Source organism: Gopherus flavomarginatus, chromosome 2 (genome assembly GCF_025201925.1).
Source record: "Gopherus flavomarginatus isolate rGopFla2 chromosome 2, rGopFla2.mat.asm, whole genome shotgun sequence".
NCBI lineage: Eukaryota > Metazoa > Chordata > Testudines > Testudinidae > Gopherus > Gopherus flavomarginatus.
Window position 1 is genome coordinate 118280434 of NC_066618.1, and position 25649 is coordinate 118306082.

The 25649-nt window shown below is 41.8% G+C and overlaps 1 protein-coding gene across 3 annotated transcripts in view; it reads left to right on the forward strand.

Moving 5' to 3' along the window:
• Positions 1-25649, forward strand: part of RECK (reversion inducing cysteine rich protein with kazal motifs) — a 109085-nt gene that overhangs the window by 23411 nt on the left and 60025 nt on the right. Inside the window, exons 2-4 of one of the 3 annotated variants that reach the window (XM_050938158.1) lie at positions 967-1052; positions 10471-10518; positions 13535-13568. In XM_050938158.1, coding sequence (XP_050794115.1) covers positions 10514-10518; positions 13535-13568 — 39 coding nt within the window. In that variant the 5' untranslated portion in view covers positions 967-1052; positions 10471-10513. Of the gene's footprint in view, positions 1-966; positions 1053-10470; positions 10519-13534; positions 13569-14062; positions 14108-25649 lie in introns of those variants that run through there. The other 2 variants (XM_050938157.1, XM_050938159.1) reach the window with 2 other exon arrangements.

Sequence of the window (25649 nt, forward strand, 5' to 3'; positions counted from 1 at the left end):
AAACGCCAGACTGCCTTTTCTGTCATAGTTTTTGGACCTCCAGCCATTTTTAACTCTGTCAACTGAAATGGCAGCCGAGACCATAGGAATGGAAGAAGGTTTCCAAGGAATCTTCTAAAAGATATAAATGTGCATGTTAGGGCTTTCAGTTAGTCTATTTGTTTTCTCTTCTACCTCTACTAACAACTTGTTTCCTAGAGGAAGGCTATAATGCAGGAATATCCTGAAACTTATTTTAATTTTTTTCTAAGAAATTAATGGTAGCAGATTTTAGGACCCTGCATCTGGATCCGGGGCTCATATGATCTGTACTGTTACAGGTCCACCATCTCCCCTCCACCCAAAAAGCTGCTGCAGCTGAGGCAGTCCTTTTTTATGGTGTTTAGCTTTGTTGGACAAAACCATGAATGATAAACTACATGGAGAGAGACAGGGGAAGAGATAAATTGTGTAAATTAGAAAAGAGAATTGTTGTATTAAGGCATTTTGTGGGGAAAAGTGAGAGAAGAAAGAAACAGGAAAAAGTGGAGTTGGGGAGAAATATAGAGAATATGGTGTGGGAAAAGCAGTTATATAAGAATCTGTGGTGGAGCAAAAGAAAAATGAGACTGTTATTGAACATAATTCAGGAAAAGATGCATCAAAATCTATTGTAGAAAAGGAGAAAGAGAAGAGTAAAGCCAGGAAGGGACTGAAAGTTTCAAAAAGGCAAGAGAAATGTAATAGGTTACATTCCTTTTAATTTAAATAATTGATTGAAAATATACTATTAAATAAAGTCTACAATAAACTGCACATATCTGATTTCCATAACATGTAGGAGACATGGCACTAAAAGATAAGAGGAATGTCTATTTTTTAGTTATTTTCCCTCTTAGCTACTTTGGCTTAGTCGTAGAGTTAGTCAGGTATTTTTGTTGTAGCCACCTGTATTATTATAATATTTGCTGTCATTTTATTTTAAAGGTGTTTTGAAAAAGTCTGATGGTTGGGTTGGCTTAGGTTGCTGTGAACTAGCTATTGTTGTGGAATGTCGACAAGCATGTAAACAGGTGAGGTTTTCTAATTTTCTTCCATGATCAGTATTAAACATAACAGAACACTGCAGTTTGTGAACAGTAGTATGGCAAGTTAAATTCATTTATTACATCTACACCTTTATACTGTATTTAATTTTGGGGGAAATATTCTGCAATTACTTTTAGAACTATGAAATAGGTCAAGCAATCATTTTCTGTGTACACCTATGATTCATACCATCATGTTCTTGGTTAACTGAAGCTCTGCCCTTTTTTTTTTAAAAAAAACCTAAATTGAACCTCATCAAATCTTTTGTAGTATTTTTGGGAGAGGGGGAGGACCTAAACCAGTTTTAGTTCTCTTCTTGGAAATTAACAGGCCAAAATTTAGATTTATAGCTCTTCGATCTAAAAGTGTTTAGGATAACAACAGCGTGACCTTTGGAGGAAAAAGGGAATGCAGGAAGAAAATATTAGTAAAATATTTTTATTTTCTATTTTATAAAATATAAAAATATTTTATGAACCCTAAATATTAGTAAAATAAGTAAAATAAATTGGGAAAGATATTTATATGATCTTGTATCTTTCTAAGTATCCATCTTTTCCTTTTAATTATGTTGGAAGAGTTGTACTGGATTTGTGGCTGAGGACTTTCAGAGCTGGAATGGGGACTGTTAGCAGACCCTGGGGAGAGCATTTCCAGAGAGATAGTTACCTTGCAGGAATATGGGTAGTGAGGCATGACTAAGGATCATGGTTGTGGGGGCAGAGAATGGAGTCTGGTAGTGAACACGCAGGAAGTTTATCAGCTAAGGCAATGGTAAAATGTAGCCTATATCTTTTTGTTCTGATGCTCTTCAGGAACCCTCAAGCCACTGGAGCTAAATTGGCTTAAAATGGTGCAAATGTGGTTGTAGAGCGAAACTTAAATGGGTAAAGCCATAACTAGTGTGGATGCATGGTATAATTTGTTCTTAAAGCGATTCAGTATAACTGAGTGAAGCACAGATGATTATAGTGTAAACAAGTTCTTTATGATACTGAGAGAGCCTTCTCAGCTTACAATGCTTAATTTGTATGATGTTTATATTACATGATTCTGGAAGCTCCATGGTCACTTTCCTGACATCCTCCCTAAAAAATGTGTTATCTCTATGGGGAACTGAAACCAGCTTAAACAGCAAAAATCTGTGTGACGGCTGGAAACTGTATGACAAAGGAATGCGGCATTTTACTTTAGGTCACCAAGCCTCTCAAATCTTTGTGCTTCTGCTCAAGTTCATCCACAATAGCCTTGGATGAAATGACAGTCACATTTGAGACTTCTGGTCAAAAGTCAAATGTGCAGTCAGTTTGAGACAATTCTTCTATCTTGTGAACTTTGAGCAAGACCATAACTATAAAAGTATTTGACACATTGGAGAGCAAGCCAGCTTATGTAATGCTTCAAAGCAGTAAATATGGTATCTGTCTATTCTAGGGGCTGAAAAGAGTAAGAATGAGTTGTAAGAATTCATTAACATACTACGGAATATAAAACCAGGGACTACATAACTCTTGTTCAGATGTAGTTCAAAGTAAGTATAGATTCGGGCTTTAGAATAAATGATCTTTTGAAGTCCATTGTCATATAGAAAGGGCAATCAATGAATATAGGTGGTCCAGTGCTCCTGATTGACTGTCCTTTCTATTTCAGGTCACTCCTAATCTGACACTTTTTCCTTCGATAACCCCTCTTTACTGAGTTACCAAAACCCCAGCAACCATAAAGAGACTCTACTTTGAGTTAGTAACAAACTATATTACCCTGAATGGTGCTTAGAGAGATCTATAAATCCTCTTTTGGGTGCGTCTCAGAACTAACTCCCTAACTAGGTGCAGTCATGGATGATCCAATTACACTTTTTTAAAAGAATTGCAGTAAACTGGTGCCATAACACAATTTCAACTGAGGTAACTTATTTCTGCCTCCTTTAAGTAAATTAACTGTACAGAAAGATTACATTGAATAATTTAACCATTTTCTACCCAAAATATCCAATTTTCTTTTTCAAGTAGTGTCCCTATGGGCGTTTCACTTCAGGTGTGCATGCACCTCGGAAATACTTCATAGGCAATTTCTAGCTAGGAGTGCTCATTAGGCCCATGCATCCTATGCCTTCTTGTGGCAGACTCCAAGGCTATATAGGGTGTATGGGCAAACTGCCTCCATGCCTTCTCTACTGCTTTGGCCTGGGGAAACTAGCATGATCCAACCTAGAGCATATTGTGCCTTCCTCTTCACTTTTTATCTGTTAAAGTAAGTTAGTTTTAGAAGAGTTGTTAGTGTTTGTACAGTTAATTAGTTTTAGGTGAGAGGACTTTTTTTTTTTTTTAACCCCTCCCCCCCGGGAGACTTGTCTTCTCTTAGTGGGATATGCCTGATTTGCCAGACTTCAAATATTTCCTCTCCTGCTGGGACGCTGTACTGGTGAGCAACAGACACTGGAAGTGTCTGTTGCCTGGGGAGTCCCATATCTTCCAGAGTGCTCCTTTTGTTTAGCCCTTAAGTCCAGGGCTAGGAAGAACAGGGACATCAAGCTCAGGCTGTTGGCGATGGTGTGACAGATTTTTGTTACCCATCTGCCTGATATGTCAGGTGATCAGGCTGAGGCCACAGGACTGTTAGGGGAGGAGATGATGGAGCACACCAAGTAACTGGGTTTTAAAACTGTATTGATAAAATAATAAAATAACAGCTAAGGAGTGCTGGGGGTTCCCCATGTCACTCAAAGGAAGGAAGAAAGCATTAGTGCCCCAAGCCCTAACCCAGTTTCATACTCGCATCTGCACTACCTGAGGCTGGCCAAGCCTGGGCGTAACTCAAGAATTGGGGGAAGGGTGGATGGGAGATCTTGTCCTGTGCACGGGGTCGTCCAAGGTCCGCTGTTGATCTCTGATTTCCTCAGCTCCCAGGAGGGTTTTTAAGTCCTGGGGCCTCTTGGGGGTGTCTCCTTCAGGGACCTTTGTTCCCCACGCTCTGTGTGCCAGTTCAAACTGGCCTTCTGTGGCTTCCTCAGCTTTTCCAAAACACACCAGCTTCAGGGCTATGAGAGGGTTATTTTTCCCTGGTTGACCTTGTCTCACTCCTTTTCGTGTCCCCTGCAATTTTGTTCAGCAACTCTCCTCTCTCGCGGCTGGTTGGGGTGGGGTGGACTCCTCTCCATTCTTTCTTGGCAGGTAGCAGAGTGTGTGCAATGTCGTTGGGCCGGAGTTAGCTCCTTATCTTCGGGTTTAGCTGGAATATCAAGTTAACCCATTTTTTTTCCTCCTTTCCTTCCCCCTCCGGCCTTTTGCGCCTGTAAAGAAACCTTTCGTTCTGCATTCATAACTTTTAACCTTTCCCCAAATGCCTTGCTATGCTTGCAACAGCATTAGCAACATACAATGCTAATCTGCCTCCCCATGGGACCCCCTGAGGGAGGGGGCCATTAGGTTGCAACAATGAAACATTCCCTGCAACCTCTCAGCCAGGTCAGGAGACCTCTCCTTGCTCCTTTGTACATTTATCCTCAGACAGATACAGTGTCCTGTCAAGCATGTCCCAAGGTTCTCCTAAGAAAGGGAAGACTTTAGAACTCTCTGGGAATAATCCCAAAAAGAGGAGCATAGACTCCATATCTAAGGAACCAGCTCCAAAAAAGACCAGGTCCCCACTGAAGTCCTCAAAGGGTACTGTGGAGGCCAAGGACTCTTTCTCCAGTACTGGCAGGCCTGCAAAGCCCCGAAGTTCCAAGCAGAGGAAACACTGCTCAGAGTGGGCTCCTGTACCCTCCACCAGTAAGAAGAAACACATGGTACTATCAAGCTGAGCTCTGCCATTGGCACTGAAGCACTCAGCTCAGACATTGTTGCTGTTGGCCTTAACCCAGTCATCGGTACTGATGCAAGGAACTCAGTGGGGGGTGACTGTACAAGCAATACCCTTGATATCAAGCAGGTATCTGCATCTGATAGAGCCTGTGGTACACTCATTGTTACTGGTACCGTCGGCTCCAACCATGGTGACCTTGACTACAATGTCGGTACTGGTGTCCTTTCTGGTACCACAGGAGTTACAATACTTGAGTGATCTATCGGTGCTGAATGAGCCAGCATCCCTGTTGCTGTCAGGTACCAGCTCAGACCACTCTGTGGCACTGTGCTCTCTTCCATTCTCATTGGCTACCCCCCACCCCCACTGGAGGACAGGAAGGAAGAGGAGGACTCACAGCTGGTCTCTTTGATTTCTGTTAGGGGTTCTCCTACGTACCCCTTTGAGAATCTGCTCTCATGCAGGGAGGACTTTGCGGCACATCAATCACGGTGGAACCAAACCTGTCTGCCACCTTCCCAATGGCAGTATTGGGCCCCATGGGCTGCCTCTCGACAACAATTCAATAAATCACCAGTACCATCTCTTATGGAAATTGGGGATCCAGATACTTTCTTTACCCTTCCAAAGCAGGAGGAGACCTTTCAGGGGTGAATTCCTTGTCTGCCCTAGCCTCCAACTCCTCAAAGTGCCATTGACATTGTCATCACTGGATGAGGTGCTCATGCCTCTCTCTCTCTCTCCTTCCATTGCCAATTACTTCAGACAATTCCAGGACCTCATTAGAATGATATTGGACACTCTGCACATCCCTCTGGGAAGATCAAAGACCAACAGCACAGGCTGCTTGATATTTTGCAGTCAGCAGCACCTTTCAGAGTGGCGCTACCTATTAATGAGGCTCTCCTGGATCTGGCTAAGACTGAATGGCAGATGCCAACCACTATTCCACAATTTTCAAAAGGACAGACAAGAAGAATTATATACCATTTTAAGGACTTTGCCTTTTGTTTTCCCATTCCCCACCTAATTCCCTCAGGATGGATGCTGTGAATAAATGGAGTAGTCAGCATTTTTGGAGGGCTACTCCCTATAATAAGGATCAGAAGTGATTGGACCTCTTTGGGCAAAAGTCTTAGTCCTCTGCAACCTTGCATTTGAAGCTTGTGAACTATCAAGTGATCATTGCCAAATGTAACTTTACTAATTACAACATGCTCACAGCCTTTACTGAACATGTGCCGCATGACTGCAAGGAACAATTCCAGTCTGTTGTTGCAGAGGGTCAGCTGTTAGCGAGTACTGCTCTCCAAGTGTCCTTAGATGCCCTGGATACTGCTGTCATGTCTCTCTCTATGGCACAGGGTGTCCTGGCTCCAGCTTTAAGGGGTTTCAAGAGAGGTACAAAACATGGGAGAGGACTTTCCCTTTGATGGTAACAAAACTCTTTTCTCAGAGACCATGGATGACTCTCTGCACATGCTTAAGGACTCCAGGGCTACCCGACATTCCTTGGGAATTTATACACCTATGAGCAAGAAGTGTTTTAGTAGCTCACAGAATGCCCAGAGATCATGCCCTGCTCAGTTCTAGGGGTACCAAAGACCTGCAGAACCCTCCAGAAAGAGAGACAAGTTTCAGAGGAAGAGGGCCACTCATCTGCAACCACTTAGGCATCATCTAAACAGCACTTTTGATGGGTTGATTGAAGGTTGGAATCCTCCCATTCTTCTGATTTTACAGTTGCACCCTATAGCTCACTTCCCTCCTTTTGGGGACCTCTTTGTCCATTTCCACCAGGCTTGGGAGTGGATCACCGCAGTGGGCCTGGGAGGTCAGAATATCAGGATACACCTTACAGTCATTCTCTTGCTTCCACTCCCTTTCCCCATCCTTCTTCAAGGAACTTTCTCATAGGCTTCTACTAAGGCAAGAAGTGGACTCTCTCCTCTGGATAGGAGCAATAGAGCTGGCCCTCACAAGAGCAGGGGTTTCTACTCAAAATACTTGCTGGTACTGAAAAAGGATGAGGATTGGAGGCCGATCTTAGATCTAAGACAGCTGAACAAGTTAGACATGCAGTTTACCAAAAGAAGGAAGGAAAACCCCCAGGAAAAGATGGACTGACAACTGAAATAAGAGCTGGAGGTCAAGACCTCTGGGAAACCCTTGCTCAGAGGCTTGGCCATTATTTGGAAATGCAGAAGATGCCATTTAGCTGAAAGGAGTCCAATGTCATTTTGCTGTACAAGAAGGGCGATCATGAAGATCTCTAAAGAACTATCATCTAATAGGCCTGCTCTCACATGTCTACAAGCTGTTCACCAAAATAACAACAAACCGACTCTGAGTCTGGATTAGGAACAGGCAGGTTTTTGAAGGAATTTCAGCACAATGGACCATATTTTCACTATACACTAGCTATTGGAATGGTCAGGGGAATACAAATTCCCTTTATGCATTGCCTTCTTCAACTATGAAAAAGCGTTCTGCAATGTCAAGATCAATGCAGTATTGAAAGCTCTTGCAGAGAAGGGCAGCAACACAAACTACATCAAACTACTAAAGGAAGCAAATTCTGACTGCACTACACATAGAACTCTGTTTGATACTCACCTTCGCATCCCAGTTAAAAAAGAAGACACAGTTTCACCAAAACTCTTCACAGCCTGCCTCAAAATGGTAATGAGTCTGATGAATGGGAAGGGTGGAATCAACATAAATGGAGAGCAGTTAAGCCTCCTTAGATTCATGGACGATACTGTGTTAATTGCCGAAAATACTATCAAACTACAGAAAATGCTGCAAGAGTTCAACACAAGAAGCAGCCAAGTCACACTAAAAATGAACCCCTCCAAGATGAAACTTTGATTTGATGCCTTGCCAAAAACTCAAATAACAGTCTGAAGTTGAGCAATACTTCTATTTGGGCTAAGAAATTAACATGTGCCATGATCTTTCCCAAAGAAAGCAAGCAGGTTGGCGCAATCAGTTCTATCAAGGATGTCCTCCAAGGAAAAATCAACAAGGCAACATGCGCCAACCTCTTCAACTCAACAGTACTGCCAGCAACATTGTACAGCAGCGAAACATGGGCACTGATGAAGATAGAGGGGCAACAACTGTCTGTCACAGAGACGGCAATGGAAAGAAGATTTCTGAGGATTTCAATTTTCAACCGAGTCCTCAGTGAAGTGATCAGATGACAGGGTGGAGTGCAGGACATCATTGTTGGCGGCAGGTACAGTAAAATGCGATGGGCTGGGCATATAGCGAGGCTCACTGCCAATTGATAGATTGCAGCTGTCACTGCGTGGTTCCCATGGGAACTGAAACAACCACTCGGTTGATCTCCAAAGAGAGAGGAAGATTTCATCATGAAAAGACATGGCAGCACATGGAGAAGGAAGGCCAGAATAGGAGAAGAATGGAAGATGTGTTGTGATCTGCGCAATCTGTATGAGGGGTGAATAACCGATCAACCAAGATGATAGACATTTCAACTGATAGGAACATCAGGGTAAGGGCATTCTCCATTGGCTCTACTAGGCTCTTTGGGCTTGGCTTCTTTTTGACTGGATTGTGGTGGAAAGAAATGTTGGACTCTCCCAAAGGCCATTAACTTGTGTTGCAACCTAAGTGGCTCACAATAAATTGTGTAGATCTGTGATGTCTTCCCTCCCATTTCTTACATGAAGAATTAAGTAACTTAAATGTCACAGTTAGCTATCATTGTTGTGCAGCTTAGTTAATATCTTAATAAAATGAGTTCACAAGTCTAAGAGCTATAGTTCCAGGCTCATCTCAGACTCGGGTAGACATCTGTGTTTGATTACTTGCTTTTTATTTTTTTAGTGAATGCTATGATTCCAGAGAGCAATGTAGTAGCTTCAGAGAGGTGTAGGTACAGGGTGTTGGCACAAATTGGCTGTTTCTGAGTCCTGCTATGGACAGTCTGAATCCTAAAGATTCTGGCATCCCACTGACCTATTGAACTTTTCTTTGGATCCCTTCCAAGATATTGATGAGCCTTTGATCTGAAGTTACCATATCTAAATGTGCCAATGACAACCCTAGAAGCAATAAGTGGAATTAGTCACAGACTGTTTTTCAGATTGTTAATAGAAAAAAGGCACTAAAACGTATATGAACATCTACGAAGTCCAGAGTACATAGCCATTGATCATCTTCTGTGAAAGGCATGATTGTTCCCAGACACTTTTTTTTATTATTATTATTTTTTAAATAAAACACAGAACCATCATTTTATGTGAAATTCTATTTTTGGTCAGTCACATTTTTTTTATTGTTATGTTCCCTTCACTTCTGAAAACAGATGGAAACATCTCTCTAAGTAGAAAGCAGTGACGAGCTGAAGGGGGATCGTGGCTTATGCTTCATTTTCAAAGACTTTGGGATTTTTAGAGGTTCTGGCTGCTGTTTTGCTTCTTTGATCACTGCTTTTTTCTCTGTTTAGTGAACAATATTGCTTACTATTTGCAGCATCATAGTGTCTTTTATCTATATTCTTTTCCATAACCATAACCACTTTTCCATTTATTTCTTTGAGAGATGCATTTTCCAGAATATGCATTTAAATTGTAGTGCTCATATTTTATCTAACTACCAAGTATTCTGAGAAAATATTTGGCTTTGACTCTAGTACTGCCTGCTTTTAAATTCAGATTTTAAGAGCTGAGATTTTGTTGCCAGCATTCAAGAGGAAATTCTATAAAGAGGCATAAGACCAACCTCAGCGTTGATACAAGAGAGCACAGCTTCTGTTGACTCCTACAGGATTTTCTGTTGCTTAAGTAAAAGGTCAAGTCAGTAGTAGTACAAAGACTGTAATCACAAGGCCTGATAGCAAAATAAGTGTATTCTTGAATTGTGCAACATAGACTCTCATTTCACAGTCCTTTCCATACTGTATTTCAAAGAGCATTATCACAAGTGTATAAGTCCTTCCTTTGCTTTAAATTACTGGGGAAAGCAACTGAAGCAAAGATTGTTGAGATTTCAAGATTGATACTTGAAATGTTCATCATTACTGATACAGCAGGAATAGGTATGTGAGATGCTTTGCAGAACAAGTGAAATACAAGGGCACTATCTTCAGGAGATTGGTTTATCAGTGATATCAATAGGCTTTTGTAGAAAAAGGGGTGCAGTGGTTTGATTGGTGGGGAAAGAGGAAAGTGGTGTTAAGAATTTTGTTTTTAGTGCATACATGTTGGTCTGTATAGGTGTTTCCCTTTGCTAAAAATTGTGGTTCATCTTTTTTAGAACAAATAGGGAAAAACACCTTTTGAGATAAATGCAAATTCTGATGCTTTTCATGGTTAGAAAAACAAAGATACCAATTTGGTGGATAAATACATGGCTTAATTTGAATAAAATGTTAAAGTTGCCCATCACGTTGTCCCAGAACCATAAAACCTTTAATAATTATTTTTTTCTAGAAGAAGCTATGCAAGTGAGTGAAGTTCCTAGTTTATCTAAATAGACTTTTACTATATTTTGTTCTTTGCTATATGATTTCATTATTGATTAGTTGGTGCTATACATTAATGAAGAAATCTAATTATCTTTCAGGCTTCTTCAAAAAATGACATTTTGAAAGTTTGCAGAAAAGAATATGAGGTATACATATTTTAAATTACAAAATTAACGTATTCTGTCTGATTATACTTTGTAGAATGTATACAGCATTTGTGTTCTACAAGAACTTGTCTTCACTTTTATTCCAAAATATACTATTTGCCGCTTAAAATAAAATCTCTGTTGTATTTGTGTTTTTACAAACACCACAGAATTATTGCTCCAGTTTGTAAAAATACATGACTGATTTTTATGGCTCCAAAGAAAACACTTTTCCTAGCAAAAATAAAGGTTCTAAAATAATTCTATAGTTCTAATTGCATATGAGGTGTGTTTTTATTTAGAGTAAATGAGCATTTCTTTTATAAGAAATATTTTAAATTCAAAATATAGACTTTTATTTTAAAAAGGAGATTATAGTGAAATATACCTTTTAGAAGTGTTTATATATAATATGAAGTTTTTCAGTGATTTAGGTAACTGCAATGTTACTGTAGACATCAGCAATCATCTTAGCCTTTTTAATGTTAAAAGTTCTGTCCTTAAGGTAAGAAATGACGATACTTTCAGAATTTCTCTTTAGTATTGATGCCTTTCAACACCTGAAAATTTGAGAAAGCTATTACTTACCTCTCCTGTTTGGAAGAAAAGTAATCATGCTAGGATTATCTTTCTTTCCTTTAGCTCTGGTTTCCAAATCAAAATCCAAGTCCAAACACCTCTCCTCCCCCCCCTCAATTATACAGTTCGACCTAAATTAGGTCCATATAGTAACCTTTCGTAATCAACAGTGCATAATCTTGTACAATTTTCTTTTCTTTGTTTCCTTTCTAATTAGAGAATAAATGTAATGCTTTACCCAATCTGCAGAAGAATTTATTAAATTAAACACACTTTGCTTAATTTCTTTTGTCAAAGAAATGTTGGGAAAAAATCTTTCTCCAGTTCTTTACTACTGGGATTATCATAGCTTGAATTCTCTTGAACAAAAACCTTTTATTTTAAGTATCTCGTTCTCCTCTACTGCTGTTTTATACTATGCTCTCCACATCTGCAATCTTTTCCTCTGTTATGCTGGTGTGTTTCCTTCTCTTCTCTGGATTTCTGCATTGCTGTAGGAGATTGGCCAATATGTGTTGATGGAGAACGGGAGAGGAAATGTAAAAGGTAAGAGAGGCTTAAAAATGACAAAATGGTGACAGAACACCCTCCTTGTTACTGAGACTGTTTACTTTGCTCATTTCTTCTTCTTTGCACTGTTTTGGGCTGAAATTGTACAAAGTGGTTTCTCCATTTTATCCTAGATTAATCTCTCTTCAGTTGGACAGAAAATATTCTTTTTGACTATTTGCACAACTTCCAACTGAAGAACTTGTAAATAAAGAGGAGAGAAAGGACAAGTTCTTAAATGTTGAAAGGGGGGAGATTAATAGGACAGGATGGAAAAAGAGCAAATATGCCTAAGTTAAATAATAGGTGACAAAAATAATGGGCTAGTGATAATATATTGTGGATTGAAATGAAGAATCTGGTATGATAGATCTTCGGGAATTATTGATTTTTGTCACCTTTTGTTGAACAACCTGTAATGATTTGATTTATATCTAAATTCAGGACTACTGGTACTAATAGGTTAGATTTTATTTATTTTATTTTATTTTATTTCTATATTGTGAAAATTGCTTCCTTGGTTGTACCAAATACAGGGGAGCTTTGCAAAAGGTGAGGGTGAGATGTTCCACAAGCTATTTGATCTTCTAAAAGTAGATGCACTGTCTCCTATAGTTTTGGAGGCATTTCCCCTCGTGTTGGGTTTTGGATATGAAATCAGATGGAAGAGCAACAGAATAGTTGATAAGAGTAGCTGGTCAAAACTCAAATCATTGTGTGATCTGGAACAGAATCCATATGGCACATGATGAGTGTATGTGACTAGGCATGTATCAGTACATCTGAGTCTGTTTTATACATGTGATATATTGATGGTATTTCTTTAATTCAAAGACAAATTAAAATTAATTTTCTAGCATTGATTTTTTTCATCTCTCCTGCTCTCAGCTTCCTTTCTTGTGGTGTGGGGTGTGTGTGTGTGTGTATATATATATATATATATATATAAAAATATATATGTGTGTGTGTGTGTGTGTGTGTATATGTGTGTGTATATATATATAACTCTCTCTCTCTCTCTCTCTCATGCGCACGCACACACACACGCTATGTACTTAAGTACAAATCATATAAAAGCTAGGTAACTTAAATAAAAGAACCTGAAATGCAATTAATTCCTTCTTTTCAAATTTTCATAGCTTGTTATTACATAATACTGGTATACATGGATCTGCCCAAGAACTTTCATAAGATGCCTCTTAGATACAGTCGGATGAGCTGCACTAGTGTTTTTTAGCAATCGGCAGAGGCTTGGGGCTAAGGGAACAACTGCATCTGAGTTTCCTTTCAGCTTCCCATCAGCCCAATAAGTGTGGAAAGTGAGGTGAGACCACAGAGATGGAGCATAATGTGTAGGGAAGAAATAGGATGGGGGCATGTGAAATGAGGTTGCCAAAGAGGCCATTTTCTACAAGTTGGTGTCATAATAGATTCACTTGTCACCACAGTGACAATTTTCTCAGAGCTTATTGGAGAGACTTTTCCCTTAGTAAATGTTGCTGGATTAGTGTCACTTTAAATGTGTGTGAATCATATGTAAGTCTTGGTTGGTATATTTGCATCCCAGTTGTGAATTTTGTAATTGTGGGTTTATAAACAATGTTTGTTGACTGCTTTGAAAATTGTAAAGCACTTATACTTTAGCTACTAAATATTTATTATTGTGTTCAAGTAGCTTTATATCAATAGTTTTAAAAGTTTAACAATGCTATCCAAATATTTATAAAATGCAGCTGAAGTACATGTTCTTTCACTGGAGGGGGATTCAACTCTTTTTTCCTTTGTCCTTTTTTTCTGCTCCTTTTCAGCTGCTGCTTCTTGTTTTCCTTTCATCCTCTTTCTACCAATGCATATCTCCTTTTTTTTTTTCCTTCTTCACTTCTTCCAGCTCTCTACTATCCTGTTCATCTCCTTCCAAAAAGGTAGGTAAAAGACAAGTAAGGGGTGGAGGGCAGGGAAGGGGAACTGCATGTGAGTTTTTATTATTAAGATGCGTGTAGAGTTGAGGTTTACTATGTTAAGAATATGACAAAGTAGGATATAATGCCTGAAATAATAGACTGGGAGGGTGCAATTGCCTACTTGAGGTCATTTTTGGTGTTGAAGGGGCAGTACTGTAACTTTCCTTTATATACTACAAATGGCAGTCCTACACACAGCAGACTATGCTTTTCCCTACGTAGTAAGAACGCCAGTTTGTTGTTCGTTTTCCCCCCTGCTAAATGCAGTGCACTTTTTGTAAGTCTTGGCTGAAGTTTCTCTTAATTTACTTCACTGTGTCTTGTAGACATCTACCAATAATAATATAACTCTGGCAGCAATAACAGCAGCCATCTTTGATAAATGTAAGTGGAAATGTTCCTTAGTTTTTAGTTTCTGTTCCTCACATTCACTGTAAAAATTATTTTTTAAACAGAACAATATTGGGCACTCCTCCTGGTGCTCCTGGGACAGTTAAAAGGTATTTTTATTTCCTTCAATTTTTGCAACATTTTATTTCTTTTTGTGTAGCTTTTTCATGTTTTCTACATTAATTAAAACCTTTTAAAAAGCAGCGCAAGAGCATGTGCTTCAAATGCCTTGCTCTGTATGGGGAAAAATATTATGTCTCAAACACACCTTTTTACACTCGGTGAATAGCAGCTTCGAAGTACTGTACTGGTACTTTTTGTTCTAGATCATAGGATAATGGTATCCTGCTCTAGTCAATGGCTGAGAAATCCATAAATATTGCTGATAACTTCCAGTAAAGAATGCAGCCTGAAACTTTTGGTTCTTATCTGATCTCCTCTGTATGCTCTCGCTCTTGAGATGTTCATGTTCTCCCTACTGTGAGCATGGAATCATCTAAAAGTGGCGATCATTGGGTCTATGCGCATGCCTTCTCCTGTATCTAAATGTTAAATGTAAGGGCACATATGTCACTATGTCCTCAAATGTCCTCGGTTCCTCTGTCACCACCATGGACTTCGTAAATATCATCATTCTCAACAGAACATCGGCTCAAATTTTCTTGTTTTCACTGCTTGTTTTACTTTTCAGAGTAGTGTATTTATTAGATCCAGGGTTGTTGAGCAAAAAAAAAAAAATGTTCATTAGAATTATTAACAACTTGTACCATTGCAAAGTGCCATTTGGTACTGGTATCCTCCTCAGCTCCATACTGGGTCTGAGTTACCAGGACACTAACCAGCCCAATTTGCTTGTCAGTTTGATTGCTTGTGGTTCTGACTTCAAGTCATGGCTAATTCTGTTAGCCTTAATATATGAATAAATTGTCTGTGGGTCCTGACCCTGGAAAACTCATCTCGTCTCAAAGCGGCTGACATGGTCAAGCCTGAAAGAAAGTGTGAGTTCAAGTGGTGGCCTTCCTGTAATTTAAAAATACCCTTTACAGACCAGCAAGCTTGTTGGAGTGTAATGGTTAGTTTCTGCCAGTTTTGCTCCTTTGGCCAAATGTAAAAAGGGGTGTTGGCTTAGGCCGTTTCTCATGGAGGTGGTGCTAAAGCATGGCTGGTATAGTGAATCCATCTTTTGAATTCAAGTCTTGGTCAGTTTGATGTGCCCCAAGAAATCTGCCTAATCTCATGGTTCTGTCCCAAGGTGTTCTGTGTCCTAGGGCTTGATCCACACATTTACTTTTTGATACCGGAGCATTAGGAACAGTGTCAGAAGTTTCAAAAATAGAGATATCCATCAAACCATTTCTCCTGAACACCTCACTTTGACTTCCATCTATGAATCCCATAGGTCCAGGAACAGTATATCATTTGATCTGAGGGTGACTCCCTAATCCCATGCTAGAGGATCAAAAGTTGCTATTCTTTTGGCCTTCCTAGTTCTCACTAGACCCCAGTATTGGCAGAGTTGTTTCTTTGGTTTGAGGAGCAACCTTGGTTACCACTTAAAAGATAGTGATGCATTTCTTCTGACTCCAGGTAATCTGATTTCCCTTATCATTTCCCTTCATTCTTCTTCTATAGGGAGGATGTTACTCCCATTTCAGAGGGTTTGGATTTGAGAGCTTTCCTGAGTTTTCTTCTGCTGCATCTGGAATGGAGTCTGATCAGAGAATCCCCAGAGTGAAGATCAGGGAGAGATGATGGATCTTTTTTCTTCTGTTGGTTCTGGATCTTCTTTCCATTTTGAAGTTGCTTGATGAATTCCTCTGTGGGCTTTGCTTATACCTTAAGCCCACGTGGCTTTTGGCCAAGTGGGTAAAGTGACCAGTATGCCAATGGCTTCCTTGCTTTCCTCTGCCCCAAAAAGACCCTCAGAGAAATACGATCCCCTTTGCTCTCAGCAGGGAAATACAGAATTTGTCCCTGTCTCACCAGCAAAGAGTTGCCACTACCTCTAGCTGGTGTGTTTAGCATATACTGTTGAAGACTGCTATTAATGGTAATGAAGAGCAGGTGTATGATGCGCCTTCAGAGTTTCCTGAAGGTGTCCAAACAATTTCTACATATACTTATGATAATATCATTGTTGCTTCAGTATCATGCTCAGATTAGCAACAATTCAAAGAGCTTTTGGGTCCTCTATATCTAGAACTTTCATTAGTGGAGGAAAAGGCTCATAAATTGTTTGACGTACCCCTAAAACACGCGACTGTTCTTGGCCTTTGAATGTTCATACAAACCAGGTTGAACATAAATGTGTTGAAGCTAAGTGGTCAGTATGCTTATCTCTGAGATTCTTTGTTTCTAGAAGTGGGTGAATGATGTTTTAATTCACTGGCTATTGAAGCAGGGACTTGAAGGTGAACCTTCTAACCACCATTCTATAGAATTATTCTCTCGGTCTCAGCCCCAATGACTGTATTAAATACTTGAATAAAGTGGAACTGCCTCAACAGGAAAGATTGAGATAGACCTTACCCAGAATATTCATAGCACAATGATTGGGGCACTCTTCTGTGAAGTGGGAGACAGCCCTGTTTAAATCCCTTCTCCACATCAGGCAGAGTGGGGAATTGAATCTGGGTCTCCCACATCCCATGGGAGTACGCTAACCCTTAGGCAAGTTAGGGTTCTTCTATGGGATGTGGGAGACCCAGGTTCAGTTCCCCACTCTGCCTGATGTGAAAAAGGGACAAGGTAGAGGAAAAGGAGCTTACATCTGTCAAAGTTAGAACCAGGACTCACAATTTGTCAGACCACTCTGTTTATTAGCGCAGCGCTCCGCCAATAACATTCAGAATATGTGAGTGGCCATGCAAGGCCCAAACAGTCTTATTTATACAGATAAAAGATCGGGAATTAGACAAAGGGACAAAGAAATCAAAACAGTAAAATTCACCTGGGGCACAGCATGCATATCCTATTTCCTTACTAACTGTTATCGATCTAAGGCTAATGCTTCACCAATTGCCCTTAAACGGTGCAATTGTTCTATGTTAATGTCTGTATTCCTGACACCTGGTTGCAACATTCCAATGACTTTGCTTAAAGGTACAGACAACATTTCTTTAATCCTTTCTATTCTTACTATATAATTCATTCTACTTTCACAATCCCTCCTTTTGGTCAGGCGTACGCCATGACCAACCCTTACTGAGTTCCACAAATTAACCGTTCCTTATCTCTTAGTTCATCAGCGATATTCAAAATCATCATATTAGCACTCTGTTTTGGGGCAGTCATCTGGGTGACACAATTCTGGATACAACAGGAGATTAACTGAAAGCATACAAAAATCACTAAGATTCCAAACAGGATAGTTAGGGCTCCCTGAAACAACCAGTTTCCTATGCCAGAGAAATTGAACAGGTTACTTAGCCACTTCCATAAAGAACTCAGCTCTTCATGAGGAAGATATGCGATTTGTTCTAAGTGGCTAGCGTGATCTGTTACCTCATTGGTATTGTCAGGTATAAACACACAACATTGTTTTCCAGTGAGAGCACAGGTCCCTCCTTTGGCCACCAGCACTATGTCCAATGCCTGACGGTTCTGGAGGGCCACCTGTCCGATCGCCCCTGTTTCTTTGGCCAGGGCTCTTAAACTTTCTCTGGTTTTATTTGCCATTATTTTAACTACTGATTGTAACCTTAGGAGCCTTTTTGCCTGGTGTATTGCTCCCCCAAGTGGGATAAAGGAACTGCCAATAGCCTCTTCCCAGGTGTCATTACTGTTCCATATTGTGTTAAACGGACAAGGTCCTCCAGTGAGGTCTGGGGAATTGAGTGGGATAGCCAGGACAGGAACACCAGTTTGAGTGGGCTGGGATGTGGCTCCAGACCCAGCATTTAGAAATAATAAGGGTCTGAGCTATCCACACTTGCTGCTGGATAAAAGAATTGTCATTGTGGACTCCCCAGACCTTAAGACACCAGCAGCCGAAGAACAGGCACCACCAGAGGCGCATGTTGGAGGCAGGGCCCTTCTGGTTCTGACAACCTCAACTGAGGGAACTGCAGTCACAGTTTTATGTCCACCAGGCAGCAGGCGCTAGGCTCACTACTGCTTCTTCTTGGGCCTTGCTTTATGTAGTCGTCTGCTTCTGGCAACCCTTACGAGAGCGTAGATTGTAAGGTATTGCAGGCTGTTCCTCTACGTCTTCTTCTGGAGTCAAAAAATTGACTCTGCATGGTCCTGAGGTGGTGGTTGGTTCACTGGGGGTGGTGCATTCTTACACTGCGAAGCATGTATCCACTCTGAGTTGCCAGACAGTTTAACAGCCGTCCCTTGACTCTGGCTATAACAATGGCCTTCACACCTTATCTTTTCCTGATGCATACATTCCTCATTCACACAAATAGATTGAGAATACAAACAGTAGTATTTTATATCGAACAAAAAAGCATTGCAAATTAAACCTTGCTAAGTTTTACAATTGATAACTAAGACAATTTACATTGAGACCCAGGCCTTCAATGTTTCTCTAATTTACTTAACATAGACACAATAGAGAATCCTGTTTCTTACTACCTAAATCTTAAAACAAAGAGTTAGAGAGGGCCCAATTTGTAATGCATATGGGAAAACAGAATCTTATAGTCCCAGGGGTCATTTCTTTCTGCTATTTAAAAAAAGTGGCTAGTAGGATGAAATCAAATTATACTTTAATTCTTATGGGACATTATAAAATCCTGCTCCTACATATCCCCCTTTTGACACTAAGATTATTAATCGCCAGTGTCACTTCTTATTTAGTCCATGTAATAGAAAATACTGGGAGGTGATTTGGGCCTGTGGCTTTAGCTTTGCACACATTTGTTTTATCCACCAGCACATTTTAAACATTTCAATTACATACATACAATTTAAAACCAAAAACACAATTAGGGGTAGTAGCATTAGTATGCCAGTAGTTGTGGGAAATCATCCAGAAAATATGTTATACCAATGGTAAGCTGTTATGTTTTTCTGTAGTGGCAATTCTTAACATGTCCCCATTTGTGTATATAATATGAATGGTCCAGTTTTCCACATCTTTTTTTTTTTTTTTTGGGAACTATGTTACCTTTTTACCTTTTTACGGATGATTGGTAACTGTTTGCCATTCAATGCCAAGCTTGATTGAGAACTCAGCTAAATCAGTGCTTACAGTAAGCTGAGACTTTCCTTTGTTGTTGTTGTTGTTGTTGTTGTTGTGGCAAATAGTAAATGTGAGTATTGGTAAACACAGTACTTATATTATATTTACATTTGTCTTCTGGTGGGTTGCTAACACTTTTTAAACACTTTTCCCCAAGAATTAACCCCTTTTGGGGTGGCATTGATTATTACTTAAAAGATTCCTTTCTTTTACAAATACCCTTGCTGATTGCAGGCAAAACAGAGGAATTACCCCCATGTTCTCTTGTGGTGTTTTTTTTTTTTTTAATAGGCAGGCCAGGTTTTAATGGCTTCTACTTTTTAAGGGTTATGCGGAAATTATTCCACTGTTTAGTTATTAAATTCATGAGATGGTGTACCTCAAGTTTTTCCTCTTATATAGCAGACCAGGTTTGTAATGTTTTTCCTGCTATGTTAAGCTTTAAGTTTATTCACAGGTAATAGCTGAGAAGCATCATTACCATATTACTTTAAAGGATTTTTCCAAAAATCATACACAGTACAAGTTGTTACAGGGGTACTTACTAACATTAAAGTTATTTTAATGTTTAATATTAACAGTAACAGTAGCATCAAATCTATTAAAGGTATCTTGTTATACCATGCCTTTTATGTAGGCAATTTGTTTGTTTGCTGACCAGGTATGTTCTTTATTTGCAGCTTCTTTTGTGCTGGCAGTTCTCACCTTTCTTTATCAGTTAGGTAATTTGCATCAACACAGGCTAGGCTTTTGGATTCAAAGCCATCAGCAGAGCTCAGAGACTCTCTGGGCTGGTCCACACTACGGGGGGGAAATTGATCTTAGATACGCAACTTCAGCTACGTGAATAACGTAGCTGAAACTTCAGCTAAGTGAATAACGTAGCTGAAGTCGAATATCTAAGATCGGATTACTCACCCGTCCACACCGCGCGGGATCGATGTTCGCGGCTCTCCCTGTCGATTCCGGAACTCCGTTGGGGTTGATGGAGTTCCAGAATCGATATAAGCGCGCTCGGGGATCGATATATCGCGTCTAGATTAGACGCGATATATCGATCCCCGAGCAATCGATTTTAACCCGCTGATACGGTGGGTAGTCTGGACGTAGCCTCTGTCTTAACATACAGGGATCTGAAAAAGAAAACACAGCCTATTGCAGCTCTTTTTGGAGCCCTAATAGGATTTTAATTCAGCAGCACGTTTCATTTGCATTTTTTTTTTTTACCCCTTTCTACAATATAGGCACATGTCCGAGGGAAAATGCACATTCCTTCTATACTGTAACTTTTTAAAAACATTAGCCATATCAATTTTTACATAAGGTGTGACTGTTTCTTTTGTTCTTACAGAGTTTTCATGTATCCTTATCAAAGTGACAGTCTGATTACACAGAGCCATTTTAAGGCTCAGTGTTTTTAACATTGCTTCTTTTTGTTTTGTGCACCTCACCTCTGCTGTTGCTTCAGAGGGTCACTGTTAATTTCTTATTCTTTCATTACAGCTTTTATCTACTATTGTTACAAAACAAACAAACAGACTTCAGAATCTCTCCCTATTCTCCTGATTTTGACTGCCCTATTGCAGCCATGACTTTGTCTTTATTTAAAAACATTTTTAATTTTTGTAAACAATCAAGTTACCCCTTAAGGGTTAAATGCTAAATCCCAAAGCCAAACAACACTAATTACCTGTGTCTTGCAAAAAGGTCTGTCAGTTTTGCAACTTTGAATTAAAGAATCAAATGAATTTGTAGTGGCATTAAAAACAAAAACAAAATCAATTTATCTTACCCCTACAAAACAGGAGTTTTACAAACCAGATATGCTGGTTTAGATTCTTAGAACTTTACATATTTTCACAGACAAATAGATACATACACTTTCTTTTCCTTAGCATTCCTTTACACTGCTTTGTTTTTACATAGCTGTATATATATATTTGGATCATTTACAGGCATTCTTCTGGAAAAGGGCCCATTTTCCCTTCAAAATGGCTGCAAAGAAACCAAGAATTCTCTCTTTAACATGGTCCTTTTTAACATTTTCCACAAAGTTTAACCGCTTAATTCTCTCCAGCCTCTGTAGAGTTAACTTTTCACTCTCTTCCCTTAAATCACTTGTTTATGTCCCAAAATGACACCTTTATCACCTCAGATTTCACCATTTTAAGTATTGTTCCAGGGGTTCATGCCTGCACTTACTGCTTTTCTTACTCCTGACACTATTCCCTTAGGGCTTTCAACCTGTTTCTTTATCTGTTGCTTGCCTGCTTGTCTGGGCCCGATCCTGCTTTTTCCAATGAACCATTTGTGAGTGATATTGTGGTCATTTCACAATTTAGAAATGTTCAAGGAAAGGGACCAGGAAGGGTGGGGGCTAGTTGAGGAGCCCACCCTCCTTGCTGAATTGGTAGTGGAACACTAAAGAATCAGTTTTTGAGGCAGACAACAAAGGGGAACAGAACAAGGGGCTTTTTGGTCATTTTTACAATGAGATGGGAGTATGAAGGGGGTTGGATCGATCCGGGGTTTGGAGAACGGGGTAAAGAGGAGCGCTCGGTCTAGTGGTGGGAGAGGAGGCTTTTAATAAAGCTTTTAACTTATTATTTGAATAATTGAGAGAGGCCAGTTTTGATTTTGTCCACCTATGATTTGCCTCTTGCCACCACTGCATGAAACAATTAACCTCTCCTTTAGCCAATTTAGTTTTAGGTTGGCCGAGTTTGTCCTTTAAGACGTCCACTCAGTCTTTGTTCCAAGATTTTAACAGTGGCCACTGAGTTTTGGGATCCCCCTGAGTTAGCCTAGACCATTTTCCCAGAAATTTACAGGAGTCTGGACCCATCCTAAATATATAAAATGAGCCGGCGTTCATTTAGGGAACTGTCCCGACTTAGACGTCTGGTTACCCATACAGGAGGACTTCACACACCAATCACACAAGAAGGAAATTCGGGTTCGTCAGAGCGATGCCCAATGCAACACACAAAAGGAGCCCACAGGCTACTGTCTCAGTCGCCCTTGCTTTCACACAGGGGTTTTACCCAAAGTGCGGTGCGGCTGCGATTGTGCAGATTCCACTCACTCAGACCGCGAGGACAGGAACCCCTTGGTCGACCGATCCCCAGACAGAGACGGCACCCAGACTCAAACACTCCACAAGAGGACAGATAGACACAGAGGGTATGGCTACACTTACAGTTTTGCAGCGCTGGTAGTTACAGCTGTGTTCGTACAGCTGTGTAGGGCCAGCGCTGCAGTGTGGCCACACTGACAGCTACCAGCGCTGCAGTGTGGCCACATTTACAGCACTTGCAGCGCTGTTGGGAGTGGTGCATTGTGGGCAGCTATCCCACAGAGCACTTCGTCCCATTTTGGCGCTGTGGCTTGTGGGAAGGGGAAGGAAGTGTGCAGGTCTTTCCACTTCCTGTTCCAACGCCCCGTGGTGCTTTGCTACACATTCCTAGCAGTTTGGCGGCATTGTGAGTCTGCAGCGCGATTTCTGAGATTTCTGTTACAAATGAAGCCTGAGCTGCTGAGGACCTTGCTGATGAATGTTGCCAGCACATCACGCATGGCAGTGGAGCTGTTCCTTCAGCTGCAAAGTGACAGTGAGGAGTCAGACGATGATATTGAAACGCCTGACGCTCAAGACACTCAATTGCTTGTGGCAGTAACAGACATGCTCAGCACTGTGGAACGGCGCCTTTGGGCTCGGGAAACCAGCACTGAGTGGTGGGATCACATCGTCCTGCAAGCCTGGGATGATGAGCAGTGGCTGCAGAACTTTCGGATGAGAAAAGCCACTTTCATGGCACTGTGTGCTGAGCTTGCCCCTACCCTGCGGTGCAGGGACACGAGATTGAGAGCTGCCCTGCCAGTGGAGAAGCGGGTGGCTATTGCAATCTGGAAGCTGGCAACTCCAGACAGCTACCGATCGGTGGCGAACCAGTTTGGAGTGGGAAAGTCCACCGTTGGAATGGTGCTGATGCAAGTTTGCACAGCCATTAATCGCACCCTGCTAAGAAGAACTGTGACTCTGGGGAACGTGCAGGACATTGTGGATGGCTTTGCAGAAATGGGTTTCCCTAACTGTGGAGGGGCAATAGATGGGACGCATATTCCTATTCTGTCACCACCCCACCTGGCATCAGAGTATGTTAATCGCAAGGGGTATTTCTCCGTGGTTCTGCAAGCGCTTGTGGATCACCGTGGGCGTTTCACTGACATTTACTCAGGATGGCCTGGAAAGGTGCACGATGCACGCATCTTTCGGAACAGTTCCCTGTTCAGGAGGCTGAGGGCCGGGACTTTTTTCCCAGACCACAAGATCACAGTAGGTGACGTCGAAATGCCCACTGTGATCCTTGGAGATCCTGCTTACCCCTTAATGCCATGGCTCATGAAACCGTATGCAGGGAAGCTTGACAGGAGCAAGGACCGGTTCAACTACAGGCTGAGCCGGTGCAGAATGACTGTGGAGTGTGCTTTTGGCCGTTTGAAAGCCCGCTGGAGGTGTCTTTATGGGAAGCTAGATTTGGGGGAAAGCAGCATCTCCACTGTTATATCCGCGTGCTGTACCCTCCATAATATTTGTGAAGGGAAGGGTGAAAGATTCAGTGAGGAATGGACCTCCGAGGTTCGATGCCTAGAGGATGAATTTGCACAGCCAGAGAGCAGGGCTACTAGGGAGGCCCAGGAAAGGGCTTCAAGGATTAGGGATGCTTTAAGGGAGCAATTTGATGCTGAGAGCCAACAGTAATGTTTGGTGCCTTTGCTGTGCTTTGTTCTACCTTGGGGTACAATATTTACCACTTCCTGCAATAATAAAACGTATTGTAAAAGCCATAAAATCCTTTATTCAAAGTACAGTACATAAAAGGCCAGGGGGGTTAGGGTGGTGGACTGTACATTCAGAGGTTTGAATATGTCCTGTTTTGATTACTGTTCAATGTCTGCTGCGCTTCAGGATTACTACGCTGCAGGGTAATGGGGGTGGAGTGCACAGGGTAAGAATTATAGTTATCAGGGCTGGTAGGTGATCGTACAGGTGTTGGGGGCAGCTGGGGGTAATAAGAAACTGGCTGCTGGAGAAAGGTGTTTTGTGCAAATACTGGGGAACAAGAAAGAGAGCTTTGGGAGGGGTGTGGGTTACCACGGTACAGATCTGCCTGCATGGCTACGAGAGACTCGAAAGACTCAGTTTGGCGAGCCAGGAGGCTTATCATCTGCTTTGAGGTTTTTTTGATAGCCAGTTCCTTTCTCCTGCTTTCTGTTTGCCTCCACTCATACATTTTCTCTCTCCATTCCTGCATCTTCCTGCTTTCTCTGTTGTAGTGAATCATAACTGCTTTGATCAATTCTTCTTTTGATTTTCGGGGATTTTTTCTCAAGTTCTGCAACCGACGTGAGGCCGGTGATCCGGCTGCATTAGTCAAGGTCACTAAAAAAAACATAGATAGAAACATGTAATACACAGAGGCTACATTGTTTATTATCACACAGTGAAGGAGTTTTTAGACTTTTTGTAGCATCCTTCCCACATACCTCACATAACACAGAGAGGCCAGGGAAGCTAAGGCATGGCGAGAAATGGGGTGAGTGTTTCCGCCCCGAGTGCACCTGGGAGAGGGAATTGACCGATGGGTCACTGGGGTTTATCTGCACTGGGTACAGGAGGTAGCTGGTGTCCTACACAGGGGACAGTAGTGAACAGGAAGGTGGCGAGCTGCTGGCGGGGGGGGGCCGGTCCGCGTAACTGCCGGCCTGCTGGTGAGGGGGGAGGGAAACGCACAGCTGTGCTGGCTGCCTGCTGGGAAGGGTGGGGAAAAACCGGAGGGCACCGCGGGGCTGGCTGCCTGCTGGGAAGGGTGGGGGAAGACCGGAGCGCACCGCGGGGCTGTTTACGTGCTGGGAACGGGGGGGGAGGGAGACCGGAGGGCTCCGCGGGGCTGGCTGCCTTCTGGGAAGGGGGTGAGGAGACCGGAGCGCACCGCGGGGCTGGCTACGTGCTGGGAAGGGGGAGGGGGAAAGACCAGAGCGCACCGCGGGGCTGGCTGCCTGCTGGGAAGGGTGGGGGAAGACCGGAGCGCACTGCGGGGCTGTTTACGTGCTGGGAACGGGGGGGGGGGGGAAGACCGGAGGGCTCCGCGGGGCTGGCTGCCTGCTGGGAAGGGGGTGGCGAGACCGGAGCGCACCGCGGGACTGGCTGCCTGCTGGTAAGGGGGTGGGGAAGACCGGAGCGCACCGCGGGGCTGGCTACCTGCTGGGAAGGGGGTGTGGAGACCGGAACGCACGACGGGGCTGGGAGGGGAACGCGAACATGGCGCCCTGCATTCAAGTATCCCTAAATTCTCAACAGGGTTTCCTACTGCCAGATATATCACTGCTGCGTGTTACCTGGGAAGAGAGGGAGGGTCTTCTACAGCAATGTGGATTCTGCCCTGGCCCCTATGCAGCTT